The sequence below is a fragment of the Gorilla gorilla genome, chromosome 11, assembly GCF_029281585.2.
Source record: "Gorilla gorilla gorilla isolate KB3781 chromosome 11, NHGRI_mGorGor1-v2.1_pri, whole genome shotgun sequence".
NCBI classification, from domain to species: Eukaryota; Metazoa; Chordata; class Mammalia; order Primates; family Hominidae; genus Gorilla; species Gorilla gorilla.
The window spans coordinates 67,005,988-67,030,138 of record NC_073235.2 but is presented as its reverse complement, the minus strand read 5'-3'; the positions used below and the strand labels follow the sequence as shown (position 1 = coordinate 67,030,138).

General features: G+C 38.5%; 1 protein-coding gene across 3 annotated transcripts in view; it reads left to right on the top strand.

The window, feature by feature from the left end:
* The window catches only part of GRB14 (growth factor receptor bound protein 14), a 128,497-nt gene that overhangs the window by 68,947 nt on the left and 35,399 nt on the right, over positions 1–24,151 (top strand). For all 3 annotated transcript variants that reach the window (XR_008677718.2, XM_031008807.3, XM_004032716.5), the window contains one exon: positions 4,173–4,329. Coding sequence is in view for 2 of the 3 variants with exons in the window: in XM_031008807.3 (XP_030864667.2) it covers positions 4,173–4,329 (157 nt within the window). In the remaining variant the exon portion in view is untranslated. The remainder of the gene's footprint in view (positions 1–4,172; positions 4,330–24,151) is intronic.

Here is a 24,151-nt window from a genome sequence, read left to right as displayed (position 1 = left end):
CTTGCCTTCTCTCTTGCCATGTGACACCCCTGCTCCCCCTTTGTCTTCTGACATGACTGTAAGCATCCTGAGGTCCTTACCAGAAGTAGATGCCAGCACCATCCTTCTTCTCCAGCCTGCAGAACCATGAGCCGAATAAACCTCTTTTCTTTATAAATTACCCAGCCTCAGATATTCCTTAATCTCAGCACAAAACAGTCTAAGACACATAGCTGGGGAGAAAGACATGCAAACAAAAAGTTACAAAATGAGAGCACATAAAAGAGGCGCATTATGAACCCTTGGACAGTCAGGGAAGACTTTCTGGAGCAAGTGCGATTGGAACCAGGGCCAAATTTAGGTGGAAGTCTGCCAGAGAAAGCCTGTTGTTTGTGAGCAGAGCACTGAAATTTCTTCCAGGTAGAAGGAATCACATGTGCAACTAAGAAAGAATGGTTTGCAAGTGTTTGTCTTATTTGGTTTGGATCACATACTGATCTATTCCATAGGACACTAATCCTATTTATAGGGGCCCCACCTGCATAATGTAATTACCTCCCAAAGGCCCCACTTCCAGATATCATCATCTGGGACTAGGGATTCAACATGTGAATTTTGGAGGGTACAAACATTCGGTCTATTGCATCATGACTTACTCTGTGTGGGCCCCATTTGCCCACAGTTGTTCTTTTAGTAACAGTAGCAACTCCAGCCTACATTTTCCCAGGCTTAGGTCCAGTAGAAAAGGAAGTGTACTCCAAGATTATGTGAACATATATCTAAATTGGCTCTAACTGCTTCTGATTAAGTGACATGCTCATCTCTTAAATAATCACTGTTGTCTGGGTACTGATTGGTCAATATAGAAAACATCTTCCACCCTGGAGCTGAGGCGATGGTGCACTGATAAACTGGCTCTAAAAATAAAAATTTTAAAAAGACCTTATATGTAGAATTTACTGGTTTCTATCATATAAATACGTCCATCATGGCTGATTTTAAGATGCCTGGCTTTTAGAGCTCCTGAATATTTAATAATCAGCTCTTGCAAGCCAGTTCCAGCAGCTCCAGCAAACTGTCACTGAGCTGAAGGTGGAGCTACCAGAGCACAAAGTCTGCTGGTGAGGGAGGGAGTGGTACTCTAAAAGGAAATTTATCTATCTATCAGAAGAGGAGTAGGCGACTGGTAGACAAAGCCAAGTAATTTTGCACGTACCACTGAAGAATTTTTAAGTGCTCTTATATCATTTTCTTGAATAACATTTTTAGGGACCATATAATATTCCATTCTGTGAAAATACTGTAGTTTGCATTTTTTTTTTATTGTTGGATGTTTAGGTCAATAGAATGACACATAATGCTTTGCTGGACATGTAATGCCTAAAGCCATTTTCCATATTTAGTTCAGATATTTGAGGTAGTTTGCTTAAGAAAAATTGCTGGGTCAAAGGAATAGACCATTTAATACTTTTGATAAATATTATCCAATAGATGTACCAAATAGTTTTACTGTATCATTGTAAGAGAGCAACTATTTCATTGCACTGTCATTAAGTATAATTTTTAAAAGATAGGACAGAATTGATAAATCATTTTAATTTATAACATTAGCTGCTGTAAAGATAAATCCTAATTCATAGTGAGTTAACAGAATAGAAGTTTATTTCTTGCTCATGTCAGAGTCTTATAGGGGTTTTCATAGTTAGGCGTCTTCTATGTGGTTATTTAGGAACAAAGGCTCATTCTGTCTTATGGCTTTCCTTTCCTCTAGGCCTTTGTAGTCATTCTGTTCAGTGGGAGAATGGCAAAAAGCAATGGAGGACAATATGTAGGAGATTTTCATGGGTCAGGAAGTGTAACATTCTATATGCTTACATTCAATTGACTAAAATTCAATTCTTTGGCCACAGCTAATTGCAGGGGAGAAAAGAGAAAGGATTGGGTGAACATCTGGCCAGTTTTTACCGAAATATTCATACCTGAGATGGAGAAATCTTTTCATAAAGTCTGATTCTATTCCCTCCTTGTACTACTTGAGTATATCTGCAATAAATCACCCATGTTACTAGGGTTATTTACGGAATTTAAATATAGAATATGAAATTTTACTTTATTTTATTTTATTTTTAGATGGAGTCTCACTCTGTCACCTAGGCTGGAGTGCAGTGGCACGATCCTGGCTCACTGCAACCTCTGCCTCCCAGGTTCAAGTGATTCTTGTGCCTCAGCCTCCCAAGTAGCTGGAATTACAGGCATGTACCACCATGCCCAGCTAATTTTTTATATTTTTAGTGGAGATGGGGTTTTGCCATGTTGGCCAGGCTGGTCTTGAACTCCTGACCTCATGTGATCCGCCTGCCTAAACCTCCCAAAGTGCTGAGATTACAGATGTGAGCCACTGTGCCCAGCTATAATATTGATAAGAGATACATAGCTTTTTCATAGACCAAAGTGGTGGGGAAGTAATACTAAATAGTTATTGAATGACCTTTAGTTTAGACAGTGAAGAGAATGAAAGTTGTCGGACAAAGTAGCTTTGGCACATAAACACGTCTTGGATAGGTAACATTCATTCAGTGTGTAAGAAAATTCAATGTAGAAGACACTGTATAAGGAATTATAACTGATTAATCTTTGCTGACTTACCAGAATGATATTTTAATAAAATATTTTAATAAAAAGGCTACCTGTGGATTGGGAAAAAGTATTTGCAAACCACATGTAATTATAAGGGTTAATATCCAAAATTTATAAATAACTCATACAACTCAATATCAGAAAAACAATTAACCCAATTAAAAATGAGCAAAGGACTGGGTGTGGTGGTTCATACCTGTGACCCTAGCACTTTGGGAGGCTGAGGAAGGCAGATCACCTGAGGTCAGAGTTCGAGACCAGCCTGACTAACGTGGCGAAAGCCCGTCTCTACTAAAAAAAAAATACAAAATTAGCTGGGCGTGGTGGCGCATGCCTGTAATCCCAGCTACTCAGGAGGCTGAGAGAGGAGAATCATTTGAACCTGGGAGGTGGAGGCTGCAGTGAGCCGAAATCGCACCATTGCACTCCAGCCTGTGCAACATGAGTGAAAGAATGAAACTCCTTCAAAAAAAATTTAAAAAGCAAAGGGCCTGAATAGACATTTTTCCAAAGAAGACATAAAAATGGCTAACAGGTATATGAAAAGGTGGTCAACATCACCAATCATCAGGTAAATGCAAATCAAAACCACTATGAGATATTACCTCATACCCATTAGGATGGCTGTTATCAAAAAGACAAGAGATACCAAGTACTGGTGAAAGTGTAGAAAAAAGGGAATGCTAGTGCACTGTTGGTGAGAATGTGGATTGATACAGTCATTCTGAAAAAACAGTATGGATATTTGTAAAGAAATTAAAAATAGAACTGCCATATATGACCCAGCAATCCCTCTCTTGGATATATACCCAAAGGAGTTGAAGTCAGCATGTCACAGAGATGCCTGCACTCCCATGTTCATTGCAGCATTATTTACAATAGCTAAGATATGGAAACAACTTAAGTACCATGTCCCATTGATGGGTGGATATTGGAGCATATATACATAATTTATTTTATATTTGCATTACACACACACACACACATACAGATACACACAATGAAATACTATTCAGCCTTAAAAAATAATATGCTGCCATTTGCTACAACATGGATGAACCCGGAGGACATTAAGCTTAGTGAAATAAGTCCTTCTTTCTTTTCTAACAGAAGGAAAAATATTGCATGATCTCAGATGTGCTGTCTAAAAATAAGTCAAATATGCAGAGATAGAGAACAAAACAGTGGTTACCAAGGACAGTGGTGGGGTGGAGGGAAATGAGGAGATGTAGATCAAGGATACAAAGTAGCAGATGTGTGGGATGAACACATCTAGAGCTCTAATGCACAACATGAGAACTATGGTTCATAATAGTGTATTGAATTTTGAATTTTGAGAAATGACTAGATTTTAGCTGCCTTTGCCACACTTGCAAGAAAATGGGTAGCTATGTGAGGTGATAGACATGTTAATTTGTTTTACTGTATAACCATTTTGCTATTTATTTATATATATCTCATAACATCATGTTGTGTACTTTAAATATATACAATAAAATTTATTAAAAACACAAACAGGAATATTTTAGGTCTTTTTCTTGTTTCTACCTACACAGGTGATTAAAGTATACAGTGAAGATGAAACCAGCAGGGCTTTAGATGTACCCAGTGACATAACGGCTCGAGATGTTTGTCAGCTGTTGATCCTGAAGAATCATTACATTGATGACCACAGCTGGACCCTTTTTGAGCACCTGCCTCACATAGGTGTAGGTAAGGATACGGAGTTATTGTCTCACATCACTGCTTTTCTATTTCCCATTCAGCTCCCTCTTGAACACCAATAATTCTTAGATTTGGTGTTTTGAGATAATTTTCTATATCTTGTAGGTGATCCCAGTTCCTTTTCATTCTTTTTTCTTTTTTTCCTTCTGATCGTGTATTTTCAGATAGCCAGCTCATTGATGCTTTCCTCTGCTTGATCCATTCTGCTGTTGAGAGCCTCTAATGAATTTTTCAGTTCAGAGAATGTAGTTCTCAGGTTCACAATTTGTTGTATTTTTTAAAAAATTCAATCTCATTGTTAAATTTATCTTATAAATATCTGAATTGATTTTATCAATTTCATCCTGGCAGTCACTGAATTTCCTTAAAGGTGCTATTTTAAATTCTTGGTCAGAGCTCACATATCGCTGTCTTGCTGGGGTCACTTACTGGTTCCTTGTGTCTGTTTAGAGAGATCAAGGTTCCCTGTTCGCTGTTGTTTTTGTGGATGTGTGTCTGTATCTTGGCGCTGAAGGATTAGTTATTTATTCGAGCCTTCTTTACCTGGCTTCTTTTGTTCTTTATTGGATATATTCCTTAGAGGTTTTTGCCCATAGGTCATTGCCTTCTTTTTGGCTCTAGGTGGTGCCTTAAACCTAGGTTCGCCTTGGCTCTAGTGAAGATCAGAGCACTGCACTTTCCAAATGGGAGAGGTTCCCAAAGGGGATATCCCAACAGTGCGGGACAGCTGGCTAGGGACCCATGGCCAGGGGACCTGTGGGATGAACCTCCTATCGTGTGGTGCTGCTGAACAGCCACTCTGATTTGGTGTCTCCTTTGGCTGGGTTGCAGAGCAGAGTTTCTGGGGCTGGGAAACTGCCCCCTTTTATGTCTCTGCCTGTCCTCAGGGATATTTCTCCCATCAGGCAATCACGATGCTTCCTATGATTAAGACAGAGACAGATCTTCTGCCAGGGAACCCAAGATGGGGTAAGAGGTTGTCCACCTTAATCTCACTTTTTCTGGTGTAAACACAGTGAGTTGGGGGAAAGTTTTTCACAAGCTTGTGGGAGGGGCATCGTGGTGGATATGGAAGTTTGATTCTCTTACCATCTGGAGCTTTTCTTTACTTTCCTGTCGCCCGTGGAACTGCCTCATCTTCATATTTGAGTTCTGGGATACTTCTGGGGAAAATCTCAGTGCTATTTATTTGGTTTTGGTTTTCTGTTGGGGAGAGTGAAGCCAGTGGCTTCTTTGCCATTATTTTTCAGGAAGTCCTGCTTTTCTGTTTATTTTAGTATAGATCCTATGGTGAAGATTTTCTTCCGAGGTATGAAAATAGAAAAGAATTATGAATAATCATTTCTTTATTCTTTTTATTTTTTGTTATTTGTAGTCACAAGAGAAAGAAAGTAGCGCAAAGTGGAAACAATCCTAGAAATTTTTATAATTTACCCACCCCTCTTCATTTAAAGATCTATGGGAATTTTAGAGCTAAAACAGCTCAAATTGATGGAAGAATACATGTCATAATAATTTTATTAGCACAATGCAAAGTGTTTGATTTATTTAAAAAAGTAAGCTGTCATTTGGACCACATTTTGAGTCAATTGTAGCACAGACAGGTATAAATATCCATAGCAGTGGTTCTCTTTATGGTAGTGTAGACCCTAAATTTTTCTTGAAGAAATAAGTAAGTCCTTCACATTTTTAAGACATAAACACAAGGAGTAGCCTCTTAAAATGTTTTATTTGGAAATGCATCTCTATTGTGAAGTGTGAAGGGTTTAAAAATATTCTTTTAATATGTTCTAAAGAATTCGTTCTACTAGAGTGAGACAGGATTTGGCAACAATTTTGTCCCCTGATTTCTTATTTTTATAGATTTGTTTTCAAAACATGTTTACATATAAGTAGATAAGACAGGAAGGAGTTCGTTATGGCAATGTCATTCGATTCTTTGAACTCCTTATTAGTTTCCTGTGGTTGCTGTTCCAAATTACCACAAACTCGTCTTAAAGCAACAGAAATTTATTCTCACGCTTTTGGAGGCCAGAAGACTGAAATCCATATCACTGGAGTGAAATCAAGGTGTCGTCAGGGATATGTGTCCTCTGGAAGCTCTAATTTCTTGCCTCTTCCCGCTCTGGTGGCTGCCAGCATTTGTTGGCTTGTGGCTGCATCACCTAATCTCTGCCACTGTGGTCATATTGCTTTCTGCTCTTCTGTCTGTGTCAAATCTCCTTCTTTCTTATAAAAGCGGTAACATTTCGGGCCCACCCAGATAATTCAGGATAATCTCCATTTCAAGATCCTTAATTTAATACTGTCTGCAAAATTTTTTTTACACGTGACATTCACAGGTTCTAGGAATTAAGATGTGGTTATCTTTTGGGGGCAATAGTTCAGCCTGCCACAAACTTCATTGCATTATATGTTTAACAACTTTTAGTAAGAAATCATCAAAATCATTTTAAATAATTTATCAGTGACAGCTCCATTAGTTGCTTCAATTTGTTCAGACTTGTGAAAGAATTTTATACATAGTCATTAGAGTCATTTACTTTCTAGCATAGCTGCCAATATACAAAATCGTCCCTTTGTTTGATGCATTCAAGAGTTTATGCCTCAGAGCAATGTGCCAATGAAAGGTTCTGTTCAAATGAACATCCTTTCTCTTATGAAATGGAATTCAAAATGATTTTGGCAGAAAAAAAGGTGTGTTCTTAGGAGGATTCATTTTTTAAAGATTTGGGAAGTGGTTTTTTTGAACACTACATGCATTCCCTGAACCATTTAGAAAATGTTTGTACTTCTGATTTGACAACTGGTGTCCTAGGACATGTCAGAACCTCGTGAAGGGGACAGAGTAAGGCCTGTGGAGAGGAAGCTAGAATTGTTCCACAGTATCTTCAGCTGATAGCTGATGGGCTACAATAGTGCAACTGACTTTGACAGCTCAGCCTAGATAGTTATCAACCTGCCAAGGACGCTTGCTTCTAAAGGTATGTCATACTGGCCAATATGACTTGTTGCCTCATCTTCTAGGACAGAGAAGGCTCAACACATATTTTCTTCATTGCCACTTGTGACTAGTTTAACTTCTATACATGATAATTAATCTCCTAGAAGTATGGTGTTAATTCTCAATAGATATCTGCCCTATTCCAAGCTATTTCATTTAGCTCCTAATTAGCATAATATATTATTACAGTATTTTATATTCTTAAATTTTTCTTTCGGGGGGACTTAAATTTTTTTTTTGTTATAGTCACTACCATTTATCTCTAACAAATAGCTTTGCAGTTCAGTAATAAAAATCTGCTCTGTAAATCAAGAAGTGTTTTTCCCTGAGAACACTGCAAATTATTTGTATTAAGGAATAAAATGCACAGGTCTTTTAATGCAAAAGCTTAAAGTGGAACACTGGGAATTAATTTGATCCACATACTAAATTTAAACTTTTAGGCATCAAGTAGCAATAGAAGTTTATTTCTTTATTACTGTATTTTCTGGAAACTGCTGAAATAAAATCAAAGATATGAGCATATTCTCATGACTTCATCAACCATGCATTAGACCAAAGCTCATGAGAAAGAATTTTACTTCCACAGCCTTCTTGTGTTTTTGTTTTCCTTTGGTTTTTCACTCAGATTATATGTTTAAACAGAACAATTGAAAACATTAATGCTACCCCAATACTAACATGTAGTAGATTTAATAACTTCCAGTTCTTTACCGATGTAAGAGGAGAGTAATCACTATTGAGGTACTGTCATCTTCCTCAGCACAAAATATAAACAGATTTGTCTTTAAAATGTTTTTTGTTTTAGTTTTGCCTTTTTGCTTAGTTTATTATAATCTTGCAATATCTATTCAGTCTAATTGTGGTAGGAAGTAAAATGTTCAATTTAATTTGCATATTTACATGAATGGAAAGAACTACAGTGGATTTTTCCTCCTTAAATGTGATATGCAGCTACAGATGCTCTTTGTTAACAGAATAAACCGCTGACATCTTTACTGCAGGTCTTCTGTGAGTGCTACTGATGTAAAGAACCAAAGGATGAACTATTTTCCAGAACTTTAGTGATCAGCTAGTCGGCTCTGCATATTGTTTAAGAAACATTCTTGCACTCTTTTTGTCCAAAATGATGAATTTTCAATAAATAAAATTATATTTGGTTTTCTGTTCCTGTGTTAACTTGCTTAGGATAATGCCCTTATTGAATAGGGAATCCAGCATCCATGATGGCTGTAGGAGTGTGGCTTTATTTCTTTTTATGCAGGACATGATTTCATTCTTTTTTTTATGGCTTCATAGTATTCCATGATTTATATGTACCACTTTTTTTTTTTTTTCTTTTCTGAGACAGAGTCTCGGTCTGTCTCCCAGGCTGAAGTGCAGTGGCGCGATCTTAGCTCACTGCAACCTCCGTCTCCCGGGCTCAAGCTATTCTTGTGCATCAGCCTTCAGAGTAGCTGGGATTACAGGCACATGGCACCACAGCCAGCTATTTTTTTTTAATTTTATTTTTAGTAGAGATGGGGTTTCACCATGTTGGCCAGGCTTGAATTCAACTCCTGAGGTCAGGTGATCCACCCGCCTTGACCTCCCAAAGTGCTAGGATTACAGGTGTGAGCCACCATGCCTGGCCTATATGTACTGCATTTTCTTTATCCAGTCCACTGTTAGTGATTCTGTGTCTTTGCTATTGTGAATAGTGCTGCAATGAACATAAGAGTGCAGGTGTCTTTTTATTTATTTTGGATATATGCCCAGTAATGGGATTGCTGGGTTGGATGATAGTTCTTTTTTAAATTTTTTGAGAAATCTCCAAACTGCTTTCCACAGTGGCTGAACTAATTTACATTCCACCAGCAGTGTATAAGCATTCCCTTTTCTCTGCAGCCTTGCCAATATCTGATGTTTTTTTTTACTTTTTGATAATAGCCATTCTGACTGGTGGGAGATGGTATCTCATTGTGGTTTTGATTTGCATTCCTCTGATGATTAGTGATGTGGAGGAATTTTTCATGTTTGTTGGCTCCTTGTATGTCTTCTTTCAAGAAGTGTTGATTCGTGTCCTTCACCACTTTATAATGGGGTTGTTTTTTGTTTGTTGAATTAGGTCCGTTATAGATTCTAGATATTAGACCTTTGTCGGATGCATAGTTTGCAAATATTTTCTCCCATTCTGTAGGTTGTCTGTTTAATCTGTTGATAGTTTCCTTTGCTGTTCAGAAGCTCTTTAGTTTAATTAGGTTCCACTTGTCTATTTTTGTTTTTGTTGCAATTGCTTTTGAGGACATAGTCATAAATTCTTCCTCAAGGCTGTTGTCCAGAATGGTGTTTCCTAGGTTTTAATCTTTTAAATCTTTAATCCGTCCTGAGCTAATTTTTGTATGTGGTGCAAGGTAGTGGTCCACTTTCATTCTTCTGTATTTGGCTAGCCAGTTTTCCCAATACCATTTATTGAATAGGGAGTCCCCTCCTCATTGATTATTTTTGTCAACTTTGTCAAAGCTCAGATGACTGTAGGAGTATGGCTTTATTTCTGGGTTCTCTGTTCTGTTCCATTGGTCTGTTTTTGTACAAGTATCATGCTGTTTTGATTACTGTAGGATTATAATATGGTATGAAGTGGGGTAATGTGACCCCTCCAGCTTTGTTTCTTTGCTCAGGATTACTTTGACTACTTGGTCTCTTTTTGGGTTCCATATTAAGTGGGAGCTAAACATTGGCTACTCCTGGACATAGAGATGGCAGCAATAGACACTGGGGGCTACTAGGGGAGGAAGAGGTGGGAGGAAGGGTTGGAAAACTAACTGTCGAATACTGTGCTCACTTTCTGGGTGACGGGTGCGATTGTATCCAGACCTCAGCATCACACAGTAGTATACCCATGTTAAAAACTTGCACATATATATATGTGTGTGTGTGTGTGTGTGTGTGTGTGTGTGTGTGTGTGTGTGTTTCTTGAATTGAAATAAAAGTTGAAATTATAAAAAATAAATAAATAGAATTGTAAAGGGAAGGGCATAGTATCTATTTATTTAAATTTAAATTATCTATTTTTTTTTTTTTTAGAGATAGGGTCTCTTTTGCCTGAGGTGGAGTGCAGTGGTGGAGTCATGGCTCACTGCAGCCTCAGATTCCTGGACTCAAACAATCCTCCAGCCTCAGCCTCTGTTATTATTATTATTATTTATTATTTTTTTTTTTGGAGACGGAGTTTCACTCTTGACACCCAGGCTGGAGTGCAATGGTGCAATCTTGGCTCACTGCACCCTTCGCCTCCCAAGTTCAAGTGATTCTCCTGCCTCAGCCTCCCAAGTAGCTGAGATTACAGGCACCCACCACCACGCCCAGCTAATTTTTGTATTTTTTAAACTAGAGTCAGGGTTTCACCATGCTGGCCAGGCTGGTTTCGAACTCCTGACCTAAGGTGAACCACCCCACCTCAGCCTCCCAAAGTGCTGGGATTACAGGTGAGAGCCACCACGCCTGGCCTATTATTTTAAAAAATATTTTAAATACAAAAATAATCTATCTCATTGTAAATACCTCAAAAAATCATGAAGTAAACAAAATTATTCATAATTTCAAGATCGAGATAACTAATGTTAACATTTTTTAAAACTCTTTAATCAGTTTCTCTACTTTAACATAGTTGCTATATGTATTAACTCTTATAGACTACCTTCTTTTTTTTTTCTTTTGTGCACTTAAAATATATCTTGAGTATTTGTAGTTTTTTACTTGTCATTTTACAGATTCCACAAAAATCAGTAACTCCTCTTGCCTTCTCTGGCTGCGTTACCCAAACAGTTTAGCAAATATTTATTGACAATTTTGTACCAAGCCTATATTTTGCTGTAGATTCTGGGGATGCAGTATGAGCAAAACAGACAAAAAGTATTGCCCTTGTGAGTTTGCATTTTCACTGGGAGAGAGACAGGAAACAAGGCCTAATATTTGTTATCCCGTAGAGGATGATAAGCTCTGGGGAGGGAAAGCAGGAGGAAAGCGGGAGAGTGAGTGCTAGAGCAGAAGGAAGATGTGCTTTATTTTTTATTTATTTATTTAGAGACCGAGTCTCACTCTGCTCCCCAGGCTGGAGTGCAGAGGTGCAATCTCAGCTCACTGCAACCTCCACCCCCCGGGTTCAAGTGATTCTCCTGCTTCAGCCTCCCAAGTAGCTAGGATTACAGGAGCCTGACACCACACCCAGCTAATTTTTGTATTTTTAGTAGAGACAGGGTTTCACCATCTTGGCCAGGCTGGTCTTGAACTCCTGACCTCATGATCCACCCGCCTCGGCCTCCCAAAGTGCTGGGATTACAGGTGTGAGCCACCACACCCAGCTGGGAGATGCACTTTAAAGAGGCATCAGGGAACGCCTCCCTGACGGAGTGATGTTTGAGTAGAGAAATGAAGCACATAGCAGGCAGGCTGTGCAATTAAGTGGAAGATTGTTCTAGACAGAGGGAACAGCAAGTGGAAAGGCCTGGACGTGGCAGTGTGCTTGTGTTCAGGAAGCAGCCTAGGGGCCATTGCACCTGGAGTGGAGTCAATAAGGTGGAAGGTAATGGGAGAGGACATCACAGAGTTGCCCCAGGACCAGATCGTGTAGGGTCTCATAGGCCAGGAAGTGGGCCTGGCATTTACACTGAGTGAGAGAAAAAGCAAGGGGAGGTCTTTGAGTCAGAGAAGAATATGATGTGATTTAGTTTTAAAAGTATACTACTAAGGAGGCCAGAATGCAAGATTTGACCTTTTATTTTGCTTTTCCATCAGACTACCTGTGGCTCCCTGGAATGATCCCCACCTATCTGTCATTTCTACTAGCTGTACATGCCCCCATTGTACCATCTTCACACGTGGTCTGTTTATGAGATTTAGTGTTTGTGAGATCCTGAGGCCTCATAGGTAAGGATATTTTGACTTATAGGATAGATGAGAGTTGAGGGTTTTCTGCCCTTTAGCTCACTTTTAGTGACCAAGATAAGCTTAGGCCAGTTTCAGAGACATTCCAAGTTGTGAATACATATGCTACTATCGTTGCTTCTCATCTGTCTAAACCATATCACAAGCTACTAAAAGCAGAAGGGGGAATACTTGAAATTCAAAATGTGGTAAGTTCCTGAACCTGAAGTCTAATTTCAGAGTTAAGTTTTCTGTGGCAAAGGAAACTTCAATCTTATTAGTATTTTTTTTTTTCTGAGATGGAGTCTCCGTCTGTCGCCCAGGGTGGAGTGCAGTGTGTGATACTGGCTCACTGCCTCCTCCGCCTCTCAGCTGCAAGTGATTCTTGCGCCTCAGACTCCTGAGTAGCTGGGATTTCAGGCGTGCACCATCACGCCTGGCTAATTTTTGTATTTTTAGTAGAGATGGGGTTTCACTATGTTGGCTAGGCTGGTCTTGAACTTCTGACCTCAAGTGATCCATCTGCCTTGGCCTCCCAAAGTGCTGGGATTACAGGCGTGAGCCACCACGCCCGACCGTTATTAGTATTTTTTAATATAAATGCATATGTGTGATAGCTACTACTAGTGTGCATAGAGTATGTATTTTAATATCCATTTACATGCAGGAATACAAAGATCTAGATTCCATTAGATTCTGTAATCTGCATTTTCCACTGAAGCAAGTTGGTTTCTTCCCACCACAATATTTCAAGCAAATGTTCCTGAGATTCTGCGGTCAGTTTGCCTCTGTCTCACTCTACATCTCTCTAAGGAATGCTAGAATTTAAATTGCGAACCACCAAGAGAACTTTCGTATAAACGTTGCTAACCCAGGTGGTAATGAAATTACTGAGATTGAACTGAGCCAACCCAGTTCACCTTATAGCAGAGCCAGATATTTATTTTGGCTGCGCGAGAGAATCATGCTAAAAGTTACCTGTTTTTGAATTTGTACAAAACATGAATTGTATAATAATACTATGTTTGGAACTTTGAATGCAATGTCCATGTTTCATATCCTCTACCTGTAATTATTAATATATGGCTGCTGAGAATTTTAATAGGCAGAGTCAGTCATGGAAGACAACTAAATATCTTGATTTTGTTATGAATCTCTGAATGGCCTGATTTTGGATCATATTATTATATGGTTCTACTTTGTACACACACTTTGATAGACATTGAATTTAAAATGTCAGCACATCAACAAATATTTCTCCTTTCATGATGTAGTAAACCAGGTTTTGCAACTGGTGTGGTTCACTTCACAGCCACTGGATGTCACTATAGTTCCCCAGATGGAGTCCTCTGTGCTGTTACAATCAATGTAAGAGTAGGGTGGGGGAAAAACTTTAGCTTCAAGTCCTCTGAAACTTAATGGGATCCATGTTTGTCTTGCTCCCATTCTGATTCCTAATTGAAGCCATGGTATGAAGCAGTGGCAATTAACACAATACCTCAAGCGCATACCTACAGACTCCTCGGGAAGAGGAATTAATTGTATTTTAGTATCATTGCTAGGGACAGCTGAGATTTCCATTGTGAATATCATTGTGGAGTGGCTTTAATAAGCAAAATGAATGACTGGAGGCTTTTAATGAAACCATTTTAATGTGTGCAGCTATGCCCATGTGATCGCCTTAAGACAGAAGCGATGCACAGTGACAGTGAGGGAATGGTTCACAGCCTCCTGCTTGGAAGCTGCTCCTTCACTCTTTTTTCTTTTTTAACAAAGGAAGTACAAGTGTTTTTCCTCTTCTGGAGCTGACATGTAGTTGGACTTCCTGTGCAGTTTATAACATACCAGCCATCAGAGTTGTGACCACCCTCATCACAGCAGAAATCATTGTGAAGCCTTTGGGACATGTGGCACTGTGCTTCCTTCCATAAAGAGAACCATGTGCCCTGACCCTCTGGGCTTTCAGGAGACATGGTGTCCTGGTGGCACGCACAGACCGGAAATGGGCAATATGTAACTAGCAAAGATAGGAAGTGCCCATAACTAAATCTGCTTCTGATTCAGCTGATTTTTTCTTCTACATATTCTCATAGCCTCGGCTACATGAATTCAGGTCCTAGCATCTCTCCCCTCAGGTATTATGTTAGCCTCACAACTGGTCCTCCTGCCTCTGGTAGTACCAACATTATCCATCTGAATGCAGACCTGATTCTTTTTGCATTTGGATCCAAGGTCCGCTGTGGGGCTTGTAGCATCTTGTGACCTGTCTGCCCTTCATAGCTGCAGTCTTAATGTCTCACCCCTCCCTCCTTTTAGTTTATACATTAGAGAACTGCCTGCAGATGCCTGCATATACTACAGTTTCTACTCAGTTTTCTTGTTTGTGATGTTAAGAGTCACAGGAAACCCCTTCCTGTCCATCTTTACTTGGCTAACTGCTATGTATCTTCCAGGGCTTAGTTATTTTAGTTAAAAATGGCAGGAAAGTAAAACCCCAGCCTTTTCTTAAAAATACTTATGGCAATAAAGATGAAAACCCTGAGCTGTCCAAGCTGACTGATAGGTAACGTAGTGCCACTGTCCAGGGAGAGTGGAGAGAGAAAAGCAGTTGGAGGCATCCCATGCTCAGCCTTGTGAAGTAGAGTCACCCTTTCCATCTATCTGACAGCAGGCCGGGAGACACACCTGCCTCTTACACTTGCCTGACTGCTTGGCGCAAACTGCTGCTGCTGCTCCGGGGCTGTTCCTTGAGATGATCAGGATGCTTGCTGCCACCGTCCGTACTCATACACCCCTTGGGAAATTGCAAATCCTGAAAACAGCAGAGAGCTGCAGGAGGCACTAAGAGTGTTAGTGATGAATTGTGTCCTGGGAGGTGATGCTTCCACAGGACATACTATATAGGTGGGTGTGAGAAACAAGCAGTGTGGACAAGATTTAGATATAAGGTTGTTCAAAGTAGATTGTTTACAATATCAATTAACTAGACAAGTAAAACCTCAGTATAAAAGGAGAATGTTATAAATTACAGTACATCCATAGGTTGTAATGTTATGCAGCTTTTGATCATGCTTTTATTCTTCCTTTGAAGACTGATGTGGGTAAATGTAAGGTTGTGGTGACGATTGAATAAAATCAGTGTATAAACATATGATGTTTTCTAATATTATAAAAAGTATATACACATACACTCATATAGAGCAAGAGAAAATGACAAGAAACGAATATACTGAAAGGTTAGGTGCTTATTCCTGATTGATAGGTTTAAAGATGTATTGTGATTGTAAGTTATCTGTATTTGTAAAATTTCCTTTAATGGAATGTATTATTTTAATAATCAGAAAAAAGAAATAAACACAATTTTTAAAACTTTTAAAGAGATTTTTAAAGCCTTAGCTCAGACATCTTTCTGAATCCCCAAGTTGGACAAAATACACATCTTCTTTGCTGCTGTAACATTTTCTACAACTATCTTAACAGTGATCATATTATTAAAATTAGACAGTAATTCCACGGAGCTGGAACTCTCTGTACACATGCATCTTTGTAACCCAGGGTCTAAGACAAATAAATGTGTTTGGAACTAAGTCATACTAAACTGTAAGGCATTTATATCAAAAAATTTAAAGGATGGATTACAAAGTACATAGAAGGAATAGGCTTGGAAAAGAAGCCAAAGAAATCACATGCCGTGCTCAGATAGAATTTACTCTTGAATCCTCAAAGAATGCTGTGAGAACCTTCGAATTAATGGAAGCTGTCTGTAAGCTCTTCAGATATTTACCCAGTCAACTCGAGATCATATATATGCAGGCATTTTTGTGGAAAAATAAGGCTGCCTCTGAATATAAGTTGCAATGGTTGGGTCGGAGTTAATTGGAGACTATTTCCCCTTGCAGAAGAATGAACTGCAGGGCTTTATAGCCATCAAGCTGAAGTGTCACAATTTTCCTATTATTGCACTTGGGGAGTTGAATGTGTCTGATGGCAATTTTCTGGGGGATCCTGCTGGTATTAAGTAGTATTCTTAGGTTAAGGAACCTTTTAGAAATTGAGCTGTGTTTTATTCTTTGCTTCTCCAGTTTTTGTTTTGCTTGGCCAGAGGCTGTTCATTTTTATCTGAAAATAAGATTGACAAAATGTATGTAGTTTCTACCCAGCATAGAGAAGTACAAGGACCATTTGTCTCCTAGAGTTTCCTGTAAAAAAGGTATTCAAAAAATTGTTTTCTGAGCGAATTAGAGGTAAAAGCCACTTTTGTTTCTTCTCTTATCAAGTGAGAGAAGAGTAGGGACTCAGGTTTCTATTTGAGCTCCACGCTGTACTTGGCAGTAGATTCAGCAAAGAAATCCAGGCAGAAGGTCACAGGTGAGCACTCTCCATTCTTGGAGGATTGAGGTTTTTAAAAAGACTTTGATGTTAAATCAACAGTTTCAGAAGAAACTTCTTGCTTTCTTCCTCTTTTTTCTTTTCTTTTTCTTTTTTTTAAAGAAAGAGTTTCTGAAAATTCGAAAACAGAATTACATGTAGTTATCATTATTTGGTAATATTTCTTTTTATTACCATAAGACCTCACTGACCTATTAGAAACAAAAAATACAACTTAAGGCAATAGGAAATTTTTGTTTTTGTTTTGAAAAAGCCTTTAAAATGCTTTTGAAGCTTTTCTTTCTTTTTCCTTCTTCTTGACTGCTATGTTGAAGTAATTTAAGAGGGCTTCCCTCCTATTTTTCTACCTACATATGAGTGGTAGTTGACAATTGTAATTTACTTTCCAATGCCAGAAAAATAACGTCAGAAAGTTTTATTTTAAATAGACTTGTATCTGTGAAGTTTTAATAACATGTTTTATTATGGTATTTTAGATGGATTTTATAAAGTTTTAAAAATAAAGTCTAAAATAATAATTTTGAATTCATGTGATTCCTACCTGTGGTCACTTCTCAAATGGTAATTCAAAAAGTACCTGAGTTCATTCTGGGTTTTGAACATAGCAGCAAAGAGCCCCTAGTTGTAGAATTCATATTGTTCCTTTTTGATATTTGAAATAAATGATAAATAACTTAGTAGGATTACTTACTTGGTTAAAATTTGCTTGGTAGGAGAAAGGTCCAAGAAAGTTTATTAAAGGCCTTTTGGTTTAGTGTTTTGTTTTGTTTTCCCTTTTCTTAGGTCTTGGTGATGGTGGTTTTTGGCTAGACCAAGGCAAGAGAAAGTTGGTCTTCAGCAACATTTCACCTCCTTTTGCAGCGTTTTTATTTTCTTCTCAAAGTAATCCATCTAGTCATCTTGTATATTCCTGTTGAATTTTCTGTCTACTAGGGCCTGTATTTAGTCAGATATCTGCATTGAAAAAAGAAATGCTAATTTTATGTGAGATGTGATTAACTGATATTCAATTATGCCTCCCAGGGTTATTTGGATTATTGTAATATTAATCCTTTAACATAATGAGATTGGTTGGGGGAAGGTACAATTCATGCAAATTGGGATGATGATATATAAATTTAAAAAGAATATGTAATATAATTTCTAAAAATCAGTTTCTACAATAAGAAAATTATATCTTCATTACCAGGCTAGTATATAAGGTAAAAAACTATAGCTGCATTCAATCCACTTGACTTTTATTAGCTTCCTTAATATGTTATCTGAATTTTTGGTAGAATAGTACTAGAAACCTTTTTTTCGAAGGAATGGAATGTATGTCTTTGGCTTTCTCACATACTCTATTTCTTGATGGCTTTTTAAAAGATGTATTTTTCTTAAGATTACCAGATTATTTTCCTAGTGCTAGTAATTGCATTATGTAAATACTCAGTTTTATAGTTCTGTGACATTTTCTGCAAATCTTTTATCCTTTATTTTATTTTTTCAAGATTGGTATTCTGGTTTTTATTTGCATGTAGTCAACAAAACCCCTGACTAGATTCCACTTCTTGGTAACCATACACATCATGCTAGTTCTTTTTTATATTCAGCCTCCTGAGTAGCTGGGATTATGGGCATGAGCCACCGAACCTGCTTAGTTCTTTAGTTACACATTTGTCATAGCTGTTCAAATGTAGTTTGATTTTTCAACCTTTTTTGTTTTATTTTCTTTTTTGATGCAGTCCAAATTCAAATGATTTGTACTTTGAAGATTGACATAATTTGAAATCTTGCCCATTACTGTTTTGTCCCTTACACTTAAAATGTGATTTACTTTCAGTTAATTAGCAAATATTTATTGAATACCTTTCAAAATAAAAGAATTGGGGCCGGGCGCGGTGGCTCACGCCTGTAATCCCAGCACTTTGGGAGGCCGAGGCGGGCGGATCACGAGGTCAAGAGATCGAGACCACGGTGAAACCCCGTCTCTACTAAAAATAGGAAAAATTAGCCGGGCGCAGTGGCGGGTGCCTGTAGTCCCAGCTACTCGGGAGGCTGAGGGAGGAGAATGGCGTGAACCCGGGAGGCGGAGCTTGCAGTGAGCCGAGATTGCGCCACTGCACTCCACCATGGGCGACAGAGCAAGACTCCATCTCAAAAAAAAAAAAAAGAATTGGAAGCAACTAAGGTAGAGAAAGGCAGGAGCATGAAAGAGCAATTTTAGTTGATATAGACAGAATGTGCAGGATGTAAATAGATCCAGCAGAGGTGCTAGGGAATGTCCCTTGGGTGAGAACTTCCATGAAGTTGAAGCAATGTGTGCAGGGAAAAGAACATCAACTTGGGCTCAGACGTGGTTGTCATTCAACCTGGGCACTTGGGACCTACAAGAGGGGGCACTTGGGACCTACAACATCCAATTACCATCCAGCTCCTTCACAGTCTCCACTCCACCAGTTTCCTGCAATAACTCTTTAACTCTGCCTCGTTTCCCAGAGGGCAGAGGGTGGGTCCATATACATGGCTATTCTGAACCTCTGTTTCTATCTGTAAAATGGAACTATAACTTGCTTATTACATTATTATATTGATTTCCTAAGGCTTATGTAACAAATTACAAATTTGGTGGCTTAAAAAATAGAAATGTATTCTTTCACAGTTCTGGAGAGTCACATTCTTTCCAAGAACCTTAGGGAGATACCATCCCTTGCCCGTTAACAGCTTCTCTTGGCTACTAGCGTTCCTTGGCTTGTGATGATTTCACTTGAACCTCTGCTTCCCTGATCACATTGCTTTTCCTCTTCTGTCTGTGTTAAATCACCTGCCTCTCTCTTAAAAGGATATATGTGATTGGATTTAGGTCCTACCTTAATCCAGGATATTCCCCCCATTTCAACATCCTTAATTTAATGACATCTGCAAAGGCTTTACCGTATAAGGCAACATTTACAGGTTCTAGAGATTAGGACCTGATATCTTTAGGGCCATTATTTAGCTTACTACAGGTATTATAAGAATTAAATACAATAATGAAACAGCTGTCAGACTCAGACATGCAGAAATGTAACTTCCTTTATTACTGTATTTTGAATTAGTTTCTGATACTGAGTAACCTGGCTTAAGAACAGACAGGTTATTCTTCTATTATTTGTTTGTTCTCTGGATTGTTCTTAGTCTTGTTGGGGAAAATAATCAATGCAGTTTTTATCAATGAGTTCCATACACATTTGAAATGTGTTCAGTTGAAGGTTTAGACCTACCTTCACTCCTCCAGCACTCTGTTGGGACATGTAAATCCCCAGAGGGATATCTGTCTAACTTTTATCCAACTGTTGTCTTCATGTTGTAGAAACTCTTGCTTTTTAAGCTTATTGCTTATATCATGATGACCCTTAGGTTCATGGTCTTCCTTTAGTCCTTCCACATTTCTTCTCAGGAATGTGGCACTGCAATACTCTTGCCCCGTACTGGGATGCTGTGGACTTGACATTGTACTTAGCTATTGCTTCTCTGTCATGCTTGGTGAAGGGCTTCTATTTAAGGGCAGGGTATAGACTTTCCTAAGTCTATGCTCTGATTTGAGCCACATACCACTGTTAAACCTATCCGGAGTCTTACAACTCATAGAGGGTTCTGTTCAGGAAGGAGGCAGGATATGGGGTCACTTGGGACCTACACCATCCAGTTACCATCTAGCTCCCTCACAGTCTCCATCCACTCCACCAGTTTCCTTCAATAACCATTTAACTCTGCCTCCTTTCTCAGAGGGCAGAGGGTGTGTCCCCACAAGTGACAATGGAGGATTGACTAGGCATGCTTCTTCCTAAATAATTATATTTGTCAAAAATTGATAAAGTCTACTGTGACACTCAAAAAAAACAACAAAATGCCTCTTTGCTATTTTTTCCTTTCTTTATAGTGTAGTATGAGGGCGGAATTCATACTATTTTCTTAGAGGTAGAGAAAGGTAATGGGTCCAAGGAAACACAGGTTGGCAAAGCAAACAAACAAGCATCTTTACTGATATCTTGAAATTGTCTCCCACTGCAGTTGCAAAGAATACAGATACCGTGCTTAGCACATAGTGCATTTAATAATGTGTACCTGTGTTTCATAATCTTGAAAATACCAGCTGAGTTTGTGTGAAAAGTAAACAGAAGTAAGGACAGATTTTTAAGGATGCAACTTCCCCCTTGGTAGCTCAGTGATCACTGGATGTCACTCCAGTTTGTCTTGCAGTTTTTCTAGCTTATTACTGGTAACACATCCTTCCAAGTGCTAAGGCTGAGAACCTTGATGTCTTCCTCAAGTACTTTCTTTTTCACTCCATATCCAATTTGTCAGCGAATTCTGTTGTCCCTACCTTCAAAATAGATCAAGATTCTGTGTATTTTTTTTAACCACATCAACTGCTACCATGCTAATCTAAGCTGTGTCATCTCTCCTGGGGTTAGTTCCAATAGCCTACCAAATGGTCTTTGTGCTTTCGGCCTTTTAAAATCAGTTTTCTGCTCCACAGTGTGATCCTATTGAAACTTGTTAGTTCATGTTATTCCTGTGTTCAAAATGACTTCCCATCTAACACAGAGGAAAAGCCTAGCCCTTACTATAGACTGCAGGGCTTTCTACAACCCACTATCTCATCCCCATTATTTCCTTAACTTCTCCTGGGATAACCCCTTTTCCTTGTTCAGCATTAGCCACACTAACCTCCTGGCTGTATTTCAAACATACCAGCCTTTCTCTCACCTCAAGGGCTTTTTTTCTTGCTCCTCCTCTCTATCTGCTTGGCTCCTGTCCTCTTCTCCTTTAGGTCTCTGTTTAAACATTACCTTCTCAATGAGGCCTTCTTGATAAGCTGATGGAAATGGATTCCTATCCCCTGTCCTCAGCACTTTCTCTCTCTTCGCTGCTCTATTTTTCCCTGTCAGGTTTATCACCACTATTATGGTTTAAATATATGCCCCTCCAAATTTCATGTTGAAATGTGATCCCCAGTGTTGGAGGTGGGCCTAGTGGGAGGTGTTTGGGTCATGAGGGCAGGTCTCTTGTGAATGACTTGGTGCCATCCTTGTGGTAATTAGTGAATTCTCACTCTATTCATTCACACAAAAGCTGGTTGTTCAAAAGAACCTGGCATGTCTATTGCTGTCTCTTGCTGTGTGACACGCCTGCTCCCCCTTTACCTTCCTGCATGATTGTAAGCTTCCTGAGGCCTCACCAGAAGCAGGTGCTGCTACCATGCTTCCTGTATAGCCATGAGCCAAATAAACCCCTTTCCTATATAAATTACCCAACCTCAGGTATTTCTTGATAGCAACAAAAAATGGATTAAGACCACTACTTTTTATGATTCACATTTTATTTATTATCCATATATTCCCATTAGAATGAAAGCTTCGTGAGGGCAGTTATTTTGTTACTGTCTTCTCCACTACAAAATTTTTAGCCCTAAGATGAGTTTTTGACATACTGTGAACCTTCAACAAATATTTGTTGAATGGATGAACAAATGACTAAGTTATAGCTAACTGCTAGACTGTATGCATTTATCTGTAACAAGCAGAAGCAGACAAGCTTTTTGGGCAGGGTTCACATTCATATACATGTTTTAGGAGGTTTGCTATGCTATCGGTGTCTGCGTTGGATTAGAAGAATGAGAAAGTAGAGGCTTGAAGATTAGTTAGGCTGAACAACAAAAGGCAAAGGTCTAAATTGAAATGGTGACAGTGGGACCTGGTGTGGGGGTTGTTTGTTGTGTGAGAGACACTCAGAGAAAGAATCCCTGCTATCTGAGAATTTCAGGAGTAGAAGATATTGGAGTAGACGTAGAGAAAGTTGGAAAGGTGAGTTGTAGTTCTACTTTTTTTGACAGAATGTGGTAAAAATGACAGTAATGGAGATAGGATAATTTAGGAAGAAAAAGTCATTTGAAATGGAAAAATGTAGATAACTTTGTTTCGTTTTTAAGTTTAAAAAGTTTTTTGGTACCATTTGAAATTTTGTATATGTACAGTTCAGTGGCATTATATGAATTCACATTGTTGTGCAACCATCACGACTGACCATCAATCTCTAAAATATTTTAATTTTCTCATACTGAAACTCTGCATCAATTAAACAACAACTCTTTATTCCCTACTCCCTCCTACCCCTGGCAGCCACCATTCTACTTTCTATCTCTATGAATTTGACTACTCTAGGTACCTTGTATAAGTGGAATCATACAGCATTTGTTCTTTTGTATTTGTCTTATTTCACTTAGCATAATAGCTTCAAGGTTCATCTATGTTGTAGCATGTGTCAGAATTACATTCCTTTTTAAAGCTGAATATTCCATTGTAGGTACTGCATATACCACATTTGTTATCTATTCATTGTTCATGGACATGGACATTAGGTTTCCACCTTTTGGCTGTTGTGAATGATGTTGCTATGAACATTGGTATACAAATTTCTGTTTGAGTCCCTGCTTTCACTTCTTTTGAGTAAACAGCCAGAAGTGAAATTGCTGATCCTATGGTAATTTTATGTGTAATATTTTGACTTTGGTTTTAGACATACTGTATTTGAGGTGGTGCACAGTATAGTAGTTAGGACAAGAGCATGGGTGAGAACAATTATAGCCAGAGATTTCACTTCAGAAAACCTGACAAATGAGATGGTTGAAGAGGTGAGAATGGATTAATTTATAGGGGGAGAAAGAAAAGAGTTGAACCAAGATTGTAGGAGGAGAAGGAGCTAGTGGAGCCAGTCGATGGGATAGAAAAGGAGCAATCAGAGTTAGGAATAGAACCCCAAGTGTTGATATATACTTAGCTCAAACTCATCCATATTCATTGAACACTCTTACCTGAACTTCTTTTTTGGATGAATAAATGTCTATTTAAGAATGATATTACTTTCAAGAGTTTGGGTGTTGTAGGTCACAAATCACTACTGAATGTTGAATTTCTGAGACATAAATGCTTTTTAAAAACATCCTAGAAACAGTAAAATAGCAGAGAGTTTCCATATTCCTTATTTGGTTGTTCTCCATTTCCTATTTTGCATTGGTAATTTCCAGTTTATTTTCTTCTCTCCACCTTTTATTGAAGTAGGCATACATTAAGAAAAGTGTACAAACCAAGTGTGCACAACTCAATGGACTCTCAGATATTACATATACTGGAGTAACCAACCCCAAGATCAAGAAACAGTATTGTACTCACCCCAGTGATTCCGTTCATGCCCCCACTTACTTAATGTCTCCAAAACCCTTTCTAGCACTGTAGATTAATTTTGCTGTTTTGAACCTTATGTAAGTAGAATCATGCAGTATATACTATCTATGTCTGGATTCTTTAATTAAATATTGTGTTCATGAAATGCAATATTTATCCATACTGTTGTGGGTTGTTGTAGTATATTTTCACTGTGTGCTTGTACACAATTTACTTGTTCATTCTCATGTCAGTGGGCATTTGGGTAGTTTCAAGTTTGGGGCTATTATGAATAATACTACTGTCAACATCCTCATAGTTTCTTATA